The sequence below is a fragment of the Xenopus laevis genome, chromosome 9_10S (assembly GCF_017654675.1).
Source record: "Xenopus laevis strain J_2021 chromosome 9_10S, Xenopus_laevis_v10.1, whole genome shotgun sequence".
NCBI classification, from domain to species: domain Eukaryota; kingdom Metazoa; phylum Chordata; class Amphibia; order Anura; family Pipidae; genus Xenopus; species Xenopus laevis.
Window position 1 is genome coordinate 32432539 of NC_054388.1, and position 22053 is coordinate 32454591.

The following is a 22053-nucleotide window of genomic DNA, read 5'->3' on the forward strand; positions in this document are numbered from 1 at the left end:
ATATGTACAGGTTTTGTGTATTGTGTATATACTGTAGGCACTTGAATGGGTTTGTAAGCATTGACACGTTCCTTGCAGGCCCGATGTATAGCTTTTTGTGCCTCTATTATTTGACACAAAGGTATTAACCTCATTGTAGTATGGCAGCCATTGGTTGGGGGGGGTGGATATAGTAATCATTTGGGTTGGATATAGTAATCATTTGGGTTGGATAGAGAAATCAGTTGGGGTGGATAGACTAATCAGTTAGGGGTGGATAGACTAATCAGTTTAGGTGGATAGACTAATCAGTTAGGGGTGGATAGACTAATCATTTGGGGGTGGATAGACTAATCAGTTGGGGTGGATAGACTAATCAGTTGGGGTGGATAGACTAATCAGTTAGGGGTGGATAGACTAATCAGTTGGGGTGGATAGACTAATCAGTTGGGGGTGGATAGCCAAATCAGTTAGGGGTGGATAGACTAATCAGTTGGGGGGTGAATAGACTAATCAGTTGGGGGTGGATAGACTAATCAGTTGGGGTGGATAGACTAATCAGTTGGGGGTGGATAGCCTAATCAGTTAGGGGTGGATAGACTAATCAGTTGGGGGGTGGATAGACTAATCAGTTGGGGTGGATAGACTAATCAGTTGGGGGTGGATAGCCTAATCAGTTAGGGGTGGATAGACTAATCAGTTGGGGGGTGGATAGACTAATCAGTTGGGGGTGGATAGACTAATCAGTTGGGGGGGGTGGCTAGACTAATCATTTGGGGGTGGATAGAGTAATCATTTGGGTTGGATAGCGCAATCAGTTAGGGTGGATAGACTAATCAGTTGTGGTGGATAGACTAATCAGGGGTGGATAGACTAATCAGTTGGGGGAGTGATTAGACTAATCAGTTGGGGGAGTGATTAGACTAATCAGTTGGAGTGGATAGACCAATCAGTTGGGGGAGTGGATAGACTAATCAGTTGGGGGTGGATAGACTAATCAGTTGCGGGAGTGGATAGACTAATCAATTGGGGGTGGATAGACTAATCAGTCTATATATATATATATATATATATATATATATATATATATAAAATGGTTGCTGGTGTCCGCACTCTTTTCTTGTTAGAGCAGGGGTGCATGATCAATATTTTAGATAATGGTGTGAAGGATCAGCACTCTCCCATTAGCTTAGTGAATGAAGTGTTGTTTTATTGAATACACATTAGATCCGACGTTTCGGTCCTTGAAAAAGGTCCCCAAGTGGGACCGAAACGTCGGATCTAATGTTGTGTATTCAATAAAACAACACTTCATTCACTAAGCTAATGGGAGGGTGTTGATCCTTCACACCATTATATATATATATATATATATATATATATATATATATATATATATATATATATATATATATATATATATATTTATTTTATTAAATCTGAAACCGAGTAAAGATTGTAATCTTCTAACATAAATCTGCTGACGCTTTTCTCAACCACACACCCATACTTTGTGCAATACTTTCACATTTCCATTGCATAATAAAAATGATTTAAAAAAAATTATTAGCAGATACCTCACCCAATTTCATTTGCATAATAATTCCTGCTTTCTCAATATGAAAGTGCAGATAAAAGGTGAGATGAGCCTCGAGACTCGGTATTCCGTCTTGCAATACAAATTGGCATCTTGAACTGAGTTTGAAGGCGGCAACATGACATGTAAGTCAGATATCTGTTTTCTCTGTTTATTCTGCTGGTAGGGTTTAGCATTTATCATTAAACATCTTCTTAGGGTAAGTCCTCACTGGGCATTTTGGGGAGATTTGGTCGCCTGGCGACTAATCGCCTAGTTTTTGCGGCGACCAATCTCCCCAAACGTCTTCCCTGACTCTGCGCCGGCTTAAAATGAAAAAATCGCCGGTGATAATCACATGTGGCAGTTTTCCGAACCCGTTCTTACATACATATGTCAGTAATTTAAAGAGTAATTAAATTTCAGTGGCTGATAATGGCTGATAAAAATGTAGATATTGCACCAACCTACCATCTAGGTTAAGTTTATCTTACTCTTCTTCGCTCCTTGACCCAATGTATAGTTGCTACAGAATTTGGTGTCATGGGTGCCACTTAACATACTGTATACATAACATCAATGGGAGCTGGGCAAATTTTGAGACAATCATGAAAGAGGAGCAAGGCTGCATAGAGCTTCTTTATTGAAAGTCATCATCAATTTTTTTTCTCCCCAAGTCTAAAATTCAAAATCTGAAATACTTTCTGACTTAAATGTTCATATACTAAAATGAAAAGCTAGAATTGTTGTAGCAGACCTGCAATCCCCATAAATAAACCCAGCATTTGAAAGGTAAATGTTCCTCTTTCAGAGTTGCTATTATGTCAGCTATACTTTTTCAGTGAATTCTAGAGCTATAGGTGGGCAGTTTTTCAGTGGGGGCAGATACAAATCTGATGAATTTTCTCACTGAGCATATTAATGTAATATAACAGTGCCAGCAATTTTAGTCAAATATGATCAACAATGAAAAATACAGGCTTGGGCAACATAATTGACAGCGACTGGAATTGTCTATGTAAATTCTATACATCATTCCAACAGGTATTTACAGTTTTATGAGATTTCTCAACCACCCTGTATAAACGAATGTCCATTATCACGCATCAATATTATTAATGCTGTCCTGAAAAAGGATGGAAAAGTATCCAAGTTAAATGTAGCCATTCAGTCTTCTGACCAAACATCAGTAAGAGCAGAGCCACATGGGACCTTCTCAAACATGAGGGCAAGATAGGAGTCTATGTTTATATGGTAGGACTAAATTATACTGAGACTTGTGAACTTTACCAACTACATTAATGTAACTTATGACATAAAAGATAGTACAAATAATCATAGGTGTTTTAATTTAGACATATAGGAGATCATTTGAAGACATGGTTTGAATTGTTTACAAAGAACATCAGTCACATTTTATTTCCCATTTTAATAGGTAAGAAAATGTCATACAGCCCCTCATACAGGCATTCAGTTCTTCTGCATGTCCCTTAATAAAAGGAGAAACTTGTTTGAGGGATCAAAGTACCAAATATTGGGTCAGAAAAACGTTTATCACGTGAAAACTCATCCATGAGATTTAATTGGGGATGCAAATCAATTATCTCATGGTTTATCATGTGAAAACTATTAAAGTCTGTGAGAAACTGGAACTGAATTTGGAGAAAAGTTTTTATCTCAAAAGAGATTTTTCTATGAATCTCATCCGTGAGTTTTCACTTGAGAAACCATAAGATAACTTTTTCTCACTGAATTGAATCTTGCCCATTTATTGCTAAATAAATGAATGTATTCTGCATTAGAAAGAAAATCTAAGCTGTCATTTTTTAACAGCACGTACGTTGTAGGGTTATTGTGCCCATCTCTAGGCCAGGCAGTTGTTGTTTGTAAATGATTCAAACCAAGTCTTCAAATCATCTCCGCCCATTTGTCTAAATTAGAACACAATGATAATTTGTACTGTCATTTGATGTCTTCTATTGCTACCTTAATGTAGTTGGTAGAGTTCCCAAGTCTCAGTATAATTCAGTTCTACCATATAAACATAGAATCCTATTTAGTTACAGATCTACAATTTACTGTTAAAGGGAAAATAACATAGGAGTGGGACATTTGGAAAGAGTTAAAGAAATACAGAATACAAATGGTACCAGAGGAGATTTTATTCAGTGGTCAATGTCAGATATAAATAGTTTGCCTTAGGAAATGTGACAGTTTCTATATCTTTTATCTGAACATTAATAAGATAATCCTGGGGTTTGCATTTGTGCTTAAACCTGAGTGAAGAGTGAAACTCCTGGAATGAATAAGTTGTAAATAGAGGACACGATATTCAGATTAGACTCTCTACTTGCTTATTGCTTACCACTACCAATAGAATTGAGCCATGACCCATAATCTGGTTTATATCGACACAAGATTTCTATGATGAACATACAACTTCTCTAACTGCACCCTTAGGCACCCAAGACATACTGTCCTAAATACACTGTTCATAGGTTTGTCCTAATTGTTTGATACCCACTGTTGTAGACCTGGCGTAAAGGCATGGAGACTCATGACTTTATGATGCATGCCAGAGTAGGTTTGGGGTACATACCGTGATACTCCACCAGGAACAGAAAACTCCAATACTTTACCGTATTTATGGTATGCACTCACAAACACGCATTTACAAATCCCCACCCAGAATGTATTTAATGTATGGGTGTTCCTCTTGAGAAACATAACTATATAATGAAAAAGGCAATTATTGCCACCTGGTGCTTTCTATGAACATTGCACATGGATGCATCCTAACATGCTATCCAATGAAATATGGTCCCACCATAGGAAAAGTACCATTGTGTTTGTGAGTGTTGTTTGTTTAATCACATATACCAACCCCTGGAAATCATTTCTTAGGAAATGTTGAATCATTCCTTGATAAAAAGAGGGTCATTGCTTTATTTATTTGTCTATGCAGCTTTAGGTGGTCTAGTTTTGTTTTAAAAAAAAAAAAGTAAACAAAGCAACTTGTTATTGTTTTTAGCCCTTGTGCTGAGAAGTGCAGATCTTCAGCAAACATCCAATGCAGCTCTTCATAACACCAGTGAATATGTCTCCAAAGTCCCCATTCTGAGAAGAGGTCTGCCGATGAAGGTGACCTTGACATTCAGTCGAGATTTACAAAGCACAGAGAATCTGGCCTTAGTGGTGGAAACAGGTAATAAACATTTTTACTATTTTAAAACCTTCATAGAAAAATCTCTTTTGAGAGTCAGAAGTCACAGAGGATTCCCCATGGTATTATAATTCAGTCTTACTTTCAACCATGGCCTGGTTGCTAGGTTAAAGGGAGTTTTTGCAACCAATAAGTTGATGTGTTTTGGAACAAATGTTAAGTAGTAGTGATGGGCGAATCTGAACTGTTTCGCTAAAAATTAGTGAAACATTGACAATTCAGCAAAATGCATTAGTCTATGGGAGACAAAATTTTCATGACGCGTGACAAATTGCAAATTCGCAGCGAAACTTGGTGAAAAATTACGATCGTAACCATTAAATAATTATTTGTCAGATCTCAACTGTTATGTTGTAATGAAAATGCTGCATGCAGTAAAGGAAACTGCTTGAAAAATTGCTATAGACAAATCTCTTTTGCATCCACTAAAACAATCTATTAATCTGTACCATATCTTTAAACACTTAGGCAATGAGGTCACAGCTGCCATTTTATTTCATATTCTCAAGGATCCCCTGCTCTGCAAATGTAGGTGTGCATACTTGCAATATAGAAATCTGAAACTAAGTTTTGTAGTGCCCATGTTACCTCCAAGTGTTGTTAGTGGATCCCTGGGAAGAAGAGATTAAATGGCAGCTGTGAACCCTGCAGAACGTGACTGGGGATGGTCCTCAATTAGTAGGATAACCACACACTGGATTACATGTATATTCACCCTGCATTAAAGGAAAACTATACCCCCAAATTGAATACTTAAGCAACAGATAGTTTATATCAAATTAAGTGGTATGTTATCGAATCTTACCAAACTGGAATATATATTTAAGTAAATATTGCCCTTTTACATCTCTTGCCGTGAACCACCATATCGTGATGGTCTCTGTGCTGCCTCAGAGATCACCTGACCAGAAATACTGCAGCTCTAACTGTAATGGGAAATAGGGAAAACAGAAACCTGTCAGTTAATTGGCTCATGTGACCTAACATGTATGGTCTGTTTGGTTTGTTTGTGTGCACCATGAATCCTAGGACCCTAAGGGGCAGCAATCATATTTTAAAATGGCAATTTTCTATTTATGATTACCCAATGGCACACACTACTAACGAAAGTAAATTATTATGAAAATGGTTTATTTACATAAAGCAGGGTTTTACATATGAGCTGTTTTATTTAATATATTTTTATAGAGACCTACATTGTTCAGGGGGTATTGTTTTCCTTTAATATTTTTCCTTTAACTCTTTCTGCTGAAGAATATCTCTTAAAGGAAAATTTGCTCTTAGAGAGGCTACTAGACAATAGGGGCAATTTACTAAGAAATGAACACTAAGGGGTGCAAGAATATGTCATTTAGTGCTCATAAAGAAAGCACTTCTGTCCTATATGTGGCTAAGCGTTGTACCTTGCACCATAAAAATAATAAGACGTGAGATTCAGAGAGAAGAAATAGAGGGCACAACCCAGTCCTGTTCCTACCTCCTGCCATGAATGACAGGCAAATTAGTAGTGGACTAGGGTATGGGAGAATGTGCACCTGCATACCTTCTTCCTCTAGCCCCTCATTTATATAAAATATATTTGCACATTGTGGTAGCCGTTGTTTAGAAATGTTGGGACAACTGGTACACTATATCATACCTTGAAAAATCTTCTTGGCAGGTCCATCTCCTTCAGAAAGCACAAACACAAGGGCTGTAATGCCAGTATCCAGTTCTCCAAGCACCAATACCTGGAGTGCCACCCGTGTATCAAGCAGCGCTGGAACTATGACTGTATCTATCAATATTGCTGTCAATGCTGTCATCGGACCTTACAAGATTACTGCTCAAATCACAAGTGCAGGGAGCACAAGCAATTACGATGTTGGAAAATGTAGTGTCATCTTTAATCCTTGGACATCAGGTACTGTGATTTAACCTTCCTGCCATAGATCGTTCACATTTTATTACAACTGCACAACTTCCAACTGTTTTATATTCCAAGATCCCCTTTAAATACAAAAGTAGGAACATCACAAAAGAAGCTGTTTATCTGGTTGCCTATCTAGGACATTGGGGTGCTTATGGAGGCAGGCAGCCAGTGAGGTACCTTCTAGGTCAGGGATTTAATGGATTAACCTATCGGCAAGTACCTGAAAATCGTCCTGCAATAGGAACAGTGTCGGACTGGCCCACCAGGATACCAGGAAAACTTCTGGTGGGCCCAGGTGTCAGAAGGCCCTCCTGCTTCTAAGCATCTTTAACAATTTCATGTTCATTCCTTAATTCTTTATGGAAACAAAGGGCCCAAATAGAGTACATAATCTAAAGAAAATAAAATAGAAAGGTTGAGTGAGAAGTGGAAGAAAATTAGCTTGGAGAATGGGCCCATGGTCTAAGGTTTTCTGTTGGGCCCCTGGCATCCCAGTCCGACACTGAATAGGAAATAGTTGAAATCAGATGCATAAATTATGGTAAACAAATATCAGGGTCACAAAGCTGATCAATGAATTATTGATTTGGATCCCCTAAGAAACACTGTTTATGCTAGACAATCAGGTGTCCATTTTTGCATGGTCAGACTGGCTGGGATACCACTGTGATACAATTGGGCCCTGCCACCTGCCCGCAAGCCAGCCGCAATTTCAGAATGCTTCAAATAGAAAATATATATTTTGTTAAATTGTTATTGTTTCCCATTACTCTCTCAAATTTTCCCAGGTGATGAAGTATACATGAGTAATGATGCAGAAAAAAGGGAATATGTTCTCAATGAAAATGGAATAATATTCAACGGAAGTGCAAGTTATCGATGGAGCAGAATGTGGGATTTTGGCCAGGTAGTACATCATGTTTCTTTGATTCTCCTATTCACTAGTAAAATGAAATCTTTTCTTGGACCAGATGGAGTTGATTCCCAGCAAAGTACTTGATGAAAAATGTGTGCCCTCAAGGAAAAAAGATATCAAAGAGACAGTTGTACAGAACAAAACTCAATAATGGAGAAATGACTGCTGCTTTTTTCTCCCCTAAGATAACTTATTACAGTATCATAGAAACATATTTCATTGGTTTTAACTAATTAGAAATGTGCTTATAATATTCTTATTTAAATGTGACGGTATCCTTTACATACCATCCGCTATCAGAATAATGTTAAAGTGCAATTTAATTTATATATAATTGACATGCAGTCAGAGAAAATGTAGTGCCTGTTATGAAATGGATAACATTCATCACTCAAATCCAGTATTTTAATCCAAATAATGGGTGATGTATATGGCAACTGTAGTTGTCTGCTTGTCATGGTTGTAAAATCTGATGGTAGACCATGAGTTATCCTTGGGGAACAGAGTTTGTTATTCATATGAAATTCATTAGAGCTTACAACTTGAGAAAGTGTCTTAGTATTATGCTGTAACGTTCATTATCCCACAACCCAGAGTAAAGCCCAATGTCCCTTGCTCGGCTCACGCTTCGGCCTATAACCGCCGCCTTTCACGTCGGGTGGGGCCCTCCGCTACTCGGATGCCGCCAGGACTTAATAGTGAGGAGACTGAGGGAAGAACTCTGGGCGAGCAAGGGAACTTAACGTAAAGGTTATCAAAGTCCAGGAACGGGCCGAGTCGAAACCAATCGGGAATGCAGTACAAAATCGGTAAGCAAAAGAGTAATCGAGGTCACAGGCCAGGTAAGCAACTAACAGGGTCGAAGTACAGAACGGAATCCAAAGAGTAGTCAGGAACAAGCCAAAGGGTCAGGGCAGGCGGAAGTCAAACAGGAATCAGGAATAGCCAAAGGTCACAACAGGAATCACAGAAATAATCGCACCCAGGAACAGTATACAGAACCTACGTTGGGCAAGGCACAAAAGGACTGCTGGCCATTTAAAGATTTGAATTTGGCGCCATTGGATGCTGGCGAATCAGCGCCTGCGCAATCGCGCCAGCGTGACTATCCCTTTAATTCCGGCGCATGCGCGCCGCGCGCTCCATAGGAGCCGGCGCCTGAGGCCTAGCCGCATCGGCGGCGGGGAAGTGAGACGGGCGTCCCCGTCGAGGGGGCGGCAGGCGTCCCTGCCGTCCCCTAGGTAGGTATCTTACATTACCCCCCCCTCCAGAGGGGGCCACTGGACCCTTAGGTTTGTTGGGAAATTTAGAATGAAACTGTCTCACCAACCTATCCGCCTTAACATCAGAGGCGAAAACCCAGGATCTCTCCTCAGGACCATAACCCTTCCAATGAACCAGATATTGGAGTTTACCCCTAGAGATACGAGAGTCAATCAACCTGTGAACCAAGAATTCAACAGAAATAGGAGGAGGAGGAGAATTCTGACGTACCACTCTAGCAGGTCTCAACAGAGATACATGGAAAGAATTAAAAATCTTGAGTTCGGGAGGAAGATTTAACCTGAAAGTACATGGGTTGATAACACCAGATATAGAAAAAGGACCAATAAATTTGGGACCCAGTTTGGCTGAAGGGACTTTCAGAGAAATGTTTTTGGAGGACAGCCAAACCTTGTCACCAACCTGATACACAGGAGAATCTCTCCGATGTTTGTCTGAAGCCTTCTTCTGAGCAGCTACTGCAGAAGATAAGGACTTCTGAACCTCCTGCCAAGTCTTAGAAAAATCTTCCACAAAGGAATTAACAGCAGGAAGATCACATGAACCTGAGAATGAAAAAACTCTGGGATGAAGACCAAACACAGTGAAAAAAGGGGATTTTCCAGTGGAGGAATGAATGGCATTGTTATAGGCAAATTCAGCCCACGGAAGAAAATTAACCCAAAGTGACTGATTGCAGGAGACATAACATCTAAGATATTGTTCCAGAGTCTGATTTGTCCTCTCAGTCTGACCATTGGTCTGGGGATGATATGCAGAAGAGAAAGACAAATCAGTACCCATTAATGAACAAAATGCCGCCAGAATTTGGACACAAATTGAACCCCCCTATCAGACACAATATTGAGAGGAGCCCCGTGAAACTTAAATATATGGACAATGAAAAGTTCAGCTAGAGTCTTGGCAGAGGGAAGGGTAGAAAGAGGAATAAAATGAGACATTTTACTAAAACGGTCCACCACTACCCAGATAACAGTATGCCCATTCGATGGAGGTAATTCTACAATGAAATCCATGGATATATGAGTCCAAGGTCTCTCAGGAATAGGAAGTGACTGCAGCAACCCTTGAGGTAAAGATCTAGATGGCTTAGATCGTTGGCAGACTGGGCATGACTCAATATATTTGGCAACGTCTTGTCTTAAAGTCGGCCACCAGAGAGTACGAGACAACAAATCGCAAATCTTCGCACAACCCGGATGACCAGCCACTTTAGAATCATGAGTCTCGTGAAAGACTGCTTCACGTAAATTACTAGGAACAAATAACTTGCCCACTGGAATATCAGGAGGGGAATCTACCTGGGCATTCGACAAGGAGGTAGAGAGATCCGGACTCAAGGCTGCCACAATCACCTCCTTAGGAACAATAGGGACAGGTTCCAAATCCTCCCTAGGCTTGGAGACAAAGCTTCTAGAAAGGGCATCTGCTTTCAGATTCCTTTCAGCAGGCCTGTAGGTGATGAGAAAATTAAAACGTGAGAAAAACAATGACCACCTGGCTTGACGAGGATTTAACCGTTTAGCAGATTCTATGTACAACAGATTTTTATGATCTGTGAACACAGAAACCGTATGCTTGGCACCCTCAAGGAGATGTCTCCATTCCTCAAATGCTAATTTAATGGCAAATAATTCCCTATTGCCAATATCGTAGTTGACCTCAGCAGAGGAAAATTTTTTTGAGAAAAAGGCACATGGGTGAATTTTACCGGAGACAGGATGTCGTTGAGATAATACTGCTCCAGCACCGATCTCAGACGCATCAACCTCAACAATAAAAGGCAAAGACGAGTCTGGATGCCGGAGAACTGGAGCAGAAATGAAGGCCTCTTTTAAGAGACCAAAGGCCTCAACAGCCTCAGTAGACCAAATACTAGGGTCAACCCCTTTCTTAGTTAAGGCAGTAATTGGGGCCACCAATTTGGAAAAATTCAGAATGAATTGCCTATAATAATTAGTGAACCCTAGAAATCTCTGGATCGCTTTCAAAGAAAGAGGTTGTGCCCACTGCTGAATTGCTTGGACTTTAGTGGGCTCCATCTCAAGACCAGTTTGGGAAATAATATATCCAAGGAAAGGTACAGCAGAGACTTCGAAGAGACATTTCTCAAGCTTAGCATACAAATGATTCTGCCTTAACCTGGATAGAACCTCCCGAACATGGGCACGATGGGAAAACAAATTCGAAGAAAAATTAGAATGTCGTCTAAATACACAACGACAAACCGACCCAAAAGGTCACGGAAGATATCGTTAACCAGTTCTTGAAAAACAGCGGGAGCATTACACAGACCAAATGGCATTACCAAGTATTCATAATGCCCATCTCGGGTATTAAAAGTGGTCTTCCACTCGTCCCCCTCCCTTATCCTAATTAGATTATAGGCACCCCTTAGATCCAATTTGGAAAAAAATAACCGCCCCCTTCACTCTATCAAAGAGTTCAGAGATTAAAGGGAGAGGGTAACGATTCTTGACCGTGATCTTATTTAACCCTCTATAATCGATACAGGGTCTAAGAGTCTCATCCTTCTTCTTGACAAAAAAAACCCAGCCCCCGCAGGGGAAGAAGAAGGTCTAATGAACCCCCGCTCCAAATTCTCTTTAATATATTCTTCCATGGCTAAAGACTCAGGGAGAGAAAGAGGATATGTCCTACCCTTGGGAGGAGAAGAGCCAGACAATAATTCAATGGCACAGTCATAGGGTCTATGGGGGGGGTAAGGATTCAGCTGCTTTTTTACAGAAAACATTGGAAAAAGCGGCCTATAACCGCCGCCTTTCACGTCGGGTGGGGCCCTCCGCTACTTGGATGCCGCCAGGACTTAATAGTGAGGAGACTGAGGGAAGAACTCTGGGCGAGCAAGGGAACTTAACGTAAAGGTTATCAAAGTCCAGGAACGGGCCGAGTCGAAACCAATCGGGAATGCAGTACAAAATCGGTAAGCAAAAGAGTAATCGAGGTCACAGGCCAGGTCAGCAACTAACAGGGTCGAAGTACAGAACGGAATCCAAAGAGTAGTCAGGAACAAGCCAAAGGGTCAGGGCAGGCGGAAGTCAAACAGGAATCAGGAATAGCCAAAGGTCACAACAGGAATCACAGAAATAATCGCACCCAGGAACAGTATACAGAACCTACGTTGGGCAAGGCACAAAAGGACTGCTGGCCATTTAAAGATTTGAATTTGGCGCCATTGGATGCTGGCGAATCAACTCCAGCGCCTGCGCAATCGCGCCAGCGTGACTATTCCTTTAATTCCGGCGCTCCATAGGAGCCGGCGCCTGAGGCCTAGCCGCATCGGCGGCGGGGAAGTGAGACGGGAGTCCCCGTCGAGGGGGCGGCAGGCGTCCCTGCCATCCCCTAGGTAAGTATCTTACATATGCATTCTTGTATCATCAATAAGATTATACAGGGCTGTCCTCAAAGTTACTTCATGGCCCACCTTTCTGCTAAAAAACTGCACAGACTTCTTTGTGTGACGACATAGTTTTAATACAACTATGTCCTCGACCATACAGAATAAGAAATGATTGGCAGACTATGATAAAAATTAACCAGTATGTGTTAAAACATATTTTGTATTTTCTTTCACAAAATATTATATTTTTAATTTGTTTAAAAAAACTATGCTTTACTTTTTTTTTTTTTAAAAGGAAACGTGTTATTTTTTTTATTCCCAATTATACAGTGCAACATAATTAAAAAAAATACAGGAAACAACAAATACTGTGTGTTATGTTAAGGTCTTGGTCATTGAATTAAAGGCAAGGATCCAATTGAAAGTCAGGCTTGGTTTACATTAGAGGTAAACTTACATTCCCATGTAAGTCTCAAAGGGCACTAATAGTCCTAATTTCAGCAAGATTGAATGTCGTTGAGGCTCCCAGCCCGAATTCCCACCAGGGGCTCCAGATTTTATTGAATTTTTGTAAATACCTCTGGCTTCATAGGTAAGTTTAATGAGAGGAATTGTGGAGTTGACCAGGCAGATCCTGGAGTCTCTAGTGAGTGGATAAGGGTTCATCAAGTGCAGCACCACATTTTTTTTGGCAAAGTATAGTAGTAACCTAGTTCTCAAGCGGGCCTGATTGGTGGTGAGAATATCATCTAGGATACCTAGTAGGCAGAACGAGGGAGACACAATATGTGGGGATCCCAGTTCCATGGCCAGTGTTTGGGTTATTAGTGCCCAATAGGAGGCTAGGGTGAGGCATTCCCAGAGCATGTGTAAAAAATTGGCTTGATGAGTATTACATCGAGGGCAGGGGTCGTGGGAATTTTTCTGGAGTTATATATAGTTGGTAAAAGAGTTTGTAGTGGATTAGTTTGTCTCGTATTGAAGTAAGGGGTTTGTACATATGCTCTGTGGCTTCATCACAGTCATCCTGGGAAAGAGTAGTTATATATTCTGTCCATCACGCCTTAGCCAATGTGAAGGGTGAAGGTGTTCCTGCCAGAATGTTGTGGTACGGGTTTGCAGTTAGGTCTGTGGGATTGTCGAGTGATAGGGTATCTTCTGAGAGTGAGAGTGGGTGCAAGTTTGCCAAATTGTGTCCTAAAGAAGTGTCTCATTTGAAAGTATAGGAATAAGGATAATTGTTGTGTGACGGTTCTCTGTTGTAGGGTAGTATAAGAGACAAAGCTAGATGAGGTCTCTTAGATATTTGATGCCTTGAGAGGGCCAGTACAAAAAGTCCTCTAGTACATGGTATAGAGAGAGGTTTGAGTTGCCCCATAGAGGGAGAGACATGGTAAGTAGAGGGGGTTTCTTTTTGATGTATTTTAAGGCTTGTAAGCAGGAGGGGGGCAGTCATGGTGGGTGGGAGATTGTCCAGGTCTGCTAGAGAGCGTTATGGCATATTTCTCATGCCTTCCAAGGATCCTATTAGTAGAGATTGGAGAGTTATATTGGGGTTATATGGATCCAGGTGAAACCACCAATGTAAGTAGTATATTTGTGATGCCAAAAAATATAGGTAGAAGTTAGGAGGGCTAAGATACCCTCATTGTATGGTTCTGTCAATTTTTCCCATGAGATTCTAGGTACTTTCTTATTCCAAATGAGGATTGTAGGTGTGTGTTGATTTTTTGGATGTAGTTTTGTGGATGTAGATTGGGGCATTGTGGAAGGGATATAGGAATCTTGGGAGGTATATCATCTTGATGAGATTGATACGGCCCCAAAGTGTTAACGGCAGATTGGCATGGATTATAATTCCCAAGTATTTAAAGGAGGAGGCCCAGGAGAGAGGAATTGAGGGGTGTAGGGGTCTCCCTATGTCTCCATCTAGAGGGAATGCTTTACCTTTTTTTTAATGGATATTGTTTATTTCCTTTGTGGCTCTCAAACCTTATGATATAACTTCCCACTGCACTTTTTGAACAGTTTGAAGAAGGAGTAATGGACATTTGCTTCCAGTTGCTACAGCAGAGTCCGGAATACAAAGCAGACCGTGCTACACATGTCTCAAAATGTAATGACCCTATCTATGTCTCAAGGATTTTAAGTGCTATGGTAAGGAACTCAATGTCAATTAATTTTTTCAAGAATGTACCTAAAGGTACACATAATTATGGAATATATTTTAATTTGGATTTTTATTTGAAAAACCCTTTGGACCTCTAAAATCCAGTACAAGGTTACTGGAGGAAAGTCTCAGTCAGAGGTAATCCTTGTTGCCAGGTTTCAGATTGGTTGACCTTGGATGCATGCTCTTAATGTAGTAAGGGAGTAGGGCAAATTTAAAATTATTCAGCAATAAGTAAAAATATAAATAAATTAATTAATCCAAATAATGATGGATTTTGTTTCCATTAAATAAAAATGTTATTTTACTGTAGGTTAATAGCCAAGATGACAGGGGAGTAATAGTGGGGAACTGGAGTGGAGATTACTCAGGAGGTGAAAATCCAACTTCGTGGAATGGAAGTGTTGCCCTCCTTCGAAGCTGGAGTCAATATGGACCTGTTAGATTTGGACAGTGCTGGGTGTATGCTGGAGTACTTTGTACTGGTAAGTGAATTTTTTTTTTCTTTCACTAAACAGGAAATAAATTTAAAATAAAGTGAAAATCTACTTCCTGTCCATCCGAGCACAATCAAAACAAATCAGCAGTCCACTCAGTAGCCCTCATCATCCGATTAAATGAGATCTAACAGGCTGTAGTTGGCGAAGGGAGGGGTTTGTAAATACAGAAGGACTGCTGATTTCTTTTAACTGAGCTTGTACAAGCAGGAAGTAGAATTAATTTTTTTTGTTATTGCCCTGTTTAATGGAAGAAATAACAAAAGTCATACATACAGTAATTCCTTTTTAAGCAAGTCCAATTCATTGATCCAATGTCAAAGAAGTGTAGGAGTGTTCTGCCTCTTTAACTTGAGATCATTGTGGCTCAGTTGATGTTTTCTTCCGTGTACTATGTGTGCAACAGTATGAGAGCCATCTTTGATTTTCTTATATGCCCACTATCTGTTGGTTATAAAACAATAACGCAATAATCAAAATGCATTTTGGAGATATTCCTCAAACAGAAACCTCTAACCTTTGTAACCTTGTCTCATCTTACTTCAGTTATACCTGCTGTGGGAGTCTTAGATGATTTCCAAGCAATGGAACCCTTTGCACTGGCAGATGGTCCAACTTTTAAAACATGCATACCATATCAACTCCAGTGACTTCCATGAACATGTGCTGTGAATTCAGGATGAAAACTTGAGTGTGTGTATTAGTACCATTGTAATGTGTGTATTACACACATATAGGCAGTCATAAGTGAGCCATATATACAGTATACTGAAATAAAAAGACACGGATGTACATACTGTATTACTATTCTCATGATCTAGTACTGCGATGCCTGGGGATACCTGCCCGTGTGATAACAAACTTTGAGTCGGCTCATGACACCAATAACAACCTAGTGATTGAACAATATTATGATACATATGGAAGAAGTCTAGGATCCCCTGACAGCGTGTGGTAAGAGGCATCCTACCTATCTCAGATAGTTCTTGTGAAATTGTAAGGGGGGAGGGTTCATAATAGAGGTTTGGAAGTCTTAAACCTACATAACAATATGACATGAAACAATAGTGCTGCCTTGTGAACCAGCTTATCACATCAAACAAACCCAGGTCCACGCATCAGGTGATAGTAGTAAACATTATAGATATATAAATATTGTCTTGTAATTAATGCCATAGTGCTTTTTAGAAGTCATATATTGGGCAGAGATCTGGATAAAATGCCTTACTTTCAGATCTTGGCATCAGGGCTTTCCAAAGCAGTAGCAGGTTGGTTAAAAGAGAAGGAAAGGTAAAAACTAAGTAAGCCTTATCAGAAAGGTCCATCTAAATATACCAATAAACCCCCAAAGTAGTGCTGCTCTGAGTCCCCTGTCAAAAGAAACACAGCATTTCTTTCCTTCTATTGTGTACTCATGGGCTTCTGTATCAGACTTCCTGCCTTCAGCTTAAACCTCATTGCCCTGGGCAAGAGCATGCTCAGTTTGTTCCTCTTCCCCCCACCCTTCCCTTCTCTACTGTAATCTGAGCCCAGAGCAGGGAGAGACTCAGGCAGGAAGTGATGTCACACCACATTAATACTGCAGCTCCTATCCTCAACAGAGAGCTTCTAGAGCTTATTACTCAGGTATGGTAAAACATTTTACAAATTAAATATAGCATTCGAGCTTGCACTATTGCAGCTAATCTATTGGCAATAAAATGCCTCTGTAGTTTCCTTCTCCTTTAATATAGAAGATAAGTAGAATTTATTTGCATTCTTCTGCTGTGGGGTGCAAATTTCCCATAGTCATAAATTACCTGGCTTGGTATTACTTGTACAGCTGGTTTTTGGCCAGTGAGGTGTACATGGAATTGTGTTTGCAGGATGATATGTTCTTACTATGAAGATACTACAGTATATTATATATATATATATATATATATATATATATATATATATATATATATATACTGATTCATTTAATTCATCCAATTATTCAACCATCACCTTGAGATCACTGGCTATGTGTCATTTCCCCAGGAATCTGATTTGGTATTGGATTTAAACTATTGGAAATGAATGTTATGTTTTATGGTATCTCTATTTTATCAGGAATTTCCATGCTTGGGTTGAAGGATGGTTTAAGAGACAAGATTTAGGTTCAAGATATGATGGATGGCAGATTCTGGATGCCACCCCACAGGAACCAAGTGGAGGTAAAAAAAAACTTGAATGGGAACTATCATGAAAACAAAAATAGAATAAAAATTTCTTCTCAATGAAATAATTAAATACCTTTTCAGCTACACCTACTGCATTGCCCCTGCTTCGTGTTATTTCATTTTCCATGGTTGGTATCTCAGGTTGGGGAGTGAGCTCTTTTAAGCCATCTTTTGAATACTTTGGTGGAGTTAGGTGAGGAAAAAATTCACACTTAAAACATGATGACAATACATATGCCATAATGTGTGCCTTTCCACTGGATCTGTCAGCTTGTAATTTGCTCTGTCTCTCCCCACTTCATGGAGGAAAAATCCTACAGCTTTTTTTTTTTAGTTAACTATAGTAAAGTTATCCAAGTGAATAACAACAATAATAAAAATGAAAAACTGAGGTGTGTGTTGTATGATTTTGCTTCTCTTTTAGGCAGCTATCGTCTTGGGCCGACTTCCCAAAAAGCTGTAAAAGAGGGAGATGTGAACCTACCGTTTGATGGACCATTTGTACTGGCTGAAGTTAATGCAGACAGAGTAAGCTATAGCAGAATGTGGGATGGATCATTAAGCACTCTTTATACTGATACTTACTCAGTTGGGCAATACATATCTACCAAAGCAGTTGGAACTTTCTTCCGTCATGATGTTACAAATGAGTACAAATATCCAGAAGGTAAGACGTTTATTAACTGAAAGTGAATGGTCCTTTTAACTGGTGTCAATATATAAAAAAACAAAAAAGAAGGAGCCTACATTCAAGTATTTATGCTATTGCAATGGAAAGCGACCACTTTACTACTGCATTTCTACATTTACAAGAAGTCTACAATAATCACAGGTCACGATTAGTAAGGGGTAGTAAGTTAGTAAGTTCAGGACATTTTTGGAGACTATAAAGGCTGTGTCTATAGCCAGTATCACACATAGCAGTGAAGGCACCACCAATTGTTTTATTGAAGTAGCATAGCATTGATTGCTATGCTAGTTCATTAAAACATCACCACCATCTATAATAACATAGGTAGTGCATTGTAGATGCAAAAGGAATGAAGGAAACAAGATTTAAATATTTTTATGCTGAGTATTTAGCACTGTTCTATGAGTTCTAATGGATTTAAATAGTGGTGATGAGTTAACTGCAATGTGCCTTCCACCTTGTACTGATTCAGCACAGACTTCACTCAGATTGCCTGTAAATTAGCAAATATTCACTTTTGCCAGGGGATTTGATTAATGACACCTAATCGATGTGTTGTGTATGAATTTCTATGTGTATTTCCTAATGTCCGAGTGTACATGAACATGCCTATAACTTGTTTATTTGTTATTGTTACTGGGGTTATACCCAGTTACTTTGGCTTATCTTTGGTTCAACAGTCAACTCTGAGAGTTTTTGCTCTTCTTCCATTTGAAGGGGTTCTTGCACTCCATCCACTTGAGGAAATTCTTGCACATGTTTTTCCACGACAGTATCCCTTTAAGCTCTTTTCATTTGAGGGAGTTCTTGCACTCCTTCCATTTAAGGGATTTTTGTACTTCTTCTATTTGACTGAGTTCTCACACTCCTTTTATTTGAAGGAGTTCTTCAATTCCAGGGATTCCTTCAATATGAGGGAGTTCTTGAGCTACTTCCATTCGAGGGAGTTCTTTCTCTCATACTATTAAATCATGAGCTTTTAATGATTATGCAAGGCCTCATGTTATACAATGTATATTGTATATAACATGTTGACAGAGATTACATAAGTCATTAAGGGAGCCCATGTGTAAATTCCCTGAAAGATCACATCTGAATTGTGAACTTCTTATATGAGTCAAATTTTATTTAATTGCCTCCTCTTTATCAGAACCAATGTCTAACATCCAGTGATTAATATTGATATACTGTGTAGGATAACTAGGAACCTCAATTGTGCTGTCATTAATAGAAGTTTGCTTATATTTCCTTTAAGGGTCCAAAGAAGAAAGGGATATGTTTCAAAAAGCTCAGACATTGTTGGCAAGACCAATCACGCTTGCTAGCATAAGACTGAATGGAAGAGAATCATTTCACAGCAGTGCACCATTGCGAGCCACACTAGCAGAAGAGTCATCCGTCCAGGAAGCACCAAAACCTGAAATCACTGGGGCCTTCAACATAAGTGGGGAGCCACAGGTTGGAGAAGACTTCACAGTAACTCTGAAACTAAAAAATCCTTCCTCTGGCAAAAAGCAAGTGAATGCCAAGTGGTGTCTTACCGCAATTGTATATAACAGAACTCCAGTGAAAGAAATACTAAACGGTTCACAGTCGGTCACATTGGCTCCTAATGAAGGTATAGCTACAAGCATTCTTATAGTAAGAGTTCTGTCACTTCAGAACAGTTTTTATCTAATTCCCTGGGCACAATATTTGGTGTGCCTAATGGTGCAACCAGCTGCAGCCCCAGTACCAAAAGGCTCAGTTGTGCTCCATTCACCAGAGACAGGATAAACACATTGACAAACATGTGGGGCACCCTTCCCTTATAATGACTTACTTGAGACCCCGGCACCCAGCAGGCATTATAACCTTCATTCTCCTTCCAGTTTTTACTACTATAGCACAACTTAGAGTAATGAAAGCATATGTATTACTGGGTGCTTGGGGTGGCATGCCTTAAATTCTTTTGCACCTATTTTGGTAAGAATAAAAGCAGCCAGAATAAGAACCAGGCCCTACCCCAAGCTCAGTCTTTATTTTAAAATCAGTGGGTTATGTAATAAAGAGAGCAAGGTTTGCCACCAATACAACCAATCAGTGGGTAGTGTTTATTGGTGAACTGCTAAAAAGAAAATATCATGCTGGTTAATATGGGTTACTGCACCAGGGTAAATGTTCTGCCTCTTGTTACATATGGTGGATAATGTATTAACATTTAACATTTGTTTTTGTTTTTTAAAATACATTATTATGTTTCCAGAGAAAGCTATAGAGATCCCAGTACAGTACTCTCAGTATGAAAATGCCATAACACCTGACAATATGATCCAAGCCACCGCAGTTTGTCTTGAAGAAAATGGAGGAAGTTTGTTGGTTGATTCAGTTATCACCTTGAAGAATCCACCTCTCCAGCTAAAGGTATAGTTAAACCACTCGTTACTGGCAATTAAATGCCCAGTTCACCGTGAAAAACAATCTAAGCTTTTTAAATCCAGTGGCTAGAACCAAAGAGAACAAGAACATTGTTACTCTAAGTTGAGCTATAGTAATAAAAGCTGGAGAATGAAGGTTATAATGTCTGTTGGGTGCCAAGGTCTCAAGTTAGAGATTATAATCACAAGAATGTGCAAACAAACGGAACTGCAATTTGCCGCTTGTCAAACCTTTGCCTGTCACAGCATAGGACCTATGTGCTTGGCAGGTAATAGGTAAACAATGTGTCATGTATAGATTTCAGCAGTTGAAGAGTCAGTTGTCCTTTAGGCAACAGCAGTGGGATAATGGCTGCTGAGTTTAACTCTGTTCATGCTTTCCCACAAGGTACAAGGTTACCTATGCAAGTTCTGCTAAAGAATGAACATCTGTGCCATGTCTAGTAACCCACATCAACAAATCAGCAGTCATTATTAGCAGTCACCTATTTAAAAGTAAACATCTGATTGGTTGCTATAGGTTACTAGACCTAGTGAAACCTTTGTAACCTTCATTATTACATTTGCCCCAAGAGGTTGATTTACCAGTCTACTTTAAGTTAAAAATTAAAGCAAAGAAATGATTGGTTGCTACAGATAACTGTACTTGTGCAGCTTGGAGCAGAGTTTTATGCTGAAGCGTGTTTATTGCAGGTCTAAACACAAATACAATTATAACGTTTTCCACTATTATATACATAGGTCACTCAACGTGTTGTTTTGGGCAAAACTGTCACTGTGAACATCATTTTCACAAATCCGATTTCAGAGAATATTACAAAATGTGTGGCAATCTTAGAGGGCAGCGGCGTTCTGAAGAAGCCTTTTCGTGTTACGTAAGTGTATAAAATAAAAGTTTAAATTCAGCAATGACAATCCGAAGCTTCATTTGAAATCACTTCAGGATCGGGTGCAGAGGTGGCACAGCATAATGTAGCACAACCCTTGACAATGCTTCTTCACTAGGTTTATAAATAATGTTTATATAATAAATTTCAAACTGAGCACGATGGACTTTGTAACTGATTTTATAAAGGTTTAAGACAAAATGTATGGCTTCTGAACATAAGCTGCACAAACGGAAAGGGCCAGATTGTTTTCCCTTGAGAACAAACTTCATATCCTTAATGACCCAAGAGATCAATTTCTGCAAGACCTGATTTTCTCAGATCTCGAAACTGTAATCAACTGAAGAACGGTAGACACTTTAGGTTAATGTTAATGTGGTTTGTTAGGCAGGATATGCAAACATTATTCCCTCTAAGATGTGTGTTTGTACGCAGTGCACACAACAAATTATGGTACATCACACTAGCCTCCCAAGTATAGCAGAAAAACTCCTGATGGGCCCAGGTGTCAGTGTACCTTCTGCTCACCCAACTGTATGACTATACCATTAGCCATTCCCCATTGCTATATGAGAACAAAAATAATAAATGCAGGGAAGGACAGATGAGAGTATGTAAGAAGATGAACAAGGAGAATGAGTGAAGGAAAGAAGGAGAGAAGGAAAAATAATCTGGAGGGTTGGTCCCTGGTCAAAGGACACTGGGTGCACACACAAAAATTGGTGTGAAAATGTCATAACCGCATTTCTTTTTTTATCTGTTTATTATAGTTTGCCAAATCTGAAAGCCAATCAGAGAGTAACAACCGAAGTCGAACTTACCCCATACAGAAAGGGCAAAAGAGGCATCATTGTTGGTTTCTCCTGTGACAAATTCTCTGATGTGAAGGGTTTCCAGACTATTGATGTGGCAGCAGCTTAGTACTGACAGTGGTAC

General features: G+C 39.6%; 1 protein-coding gene across 1 annotated transcript; it reads left to right on the top strand.

The window, feature by feature from the left end:
- Positions 1 to 1611: 1611 nt before the first annotated feature.
- tgm3l.7.S (transglutaminase 3 like, gene 7 S homeolog) lies at positions 1612 to 22053 on the top strand. Its single transcript, XM_041578066.1, has 13 exons — positions 1612 to 1701; positions 4587 to 4760; positions 6439 to 6681; positions 7479 to 7597; positions 14280 to 14408; positions 14735 to 14906; positions 15740 to 15872; positions 17013 to 17116; positions 17547 to 17789; positions 19069 to 19431; positions 20059 to 20216; positions 20972 to 21105; positions 21888 to 22053. The coding sequence occupies exons 1-13, from the start codon at positions 1695 to 1697 to the stop codon at positions 22036 to 22038; spliced, it is 2130 nt and encodes a 709-aa protein (XP_041434000.1). The 5' UTR covers positions 1612 to 1694; the 3' UTR covers positions 22039 to 22053.

Excerpts from the sequence above, each read along its gene's own strand:
- tgm3l.7.S (XM_041578066.1), top strand. Across the intron at positions 7,598-14,279 it reads GAATGTGGGATTTTGGCCAG|TTTGAAGAAGGAGTAATGGA; the intron begins GTAGTACATCAT and ends CTTTTTGAACAG. Across the intron at positions 19,432-20,058 it reads CACATTGGCTCCTAATGAAG|AGAAAGCTATAGAGATCCCA; the intron begins GTATAGCTACAA and ends TTATGTTTCCAG.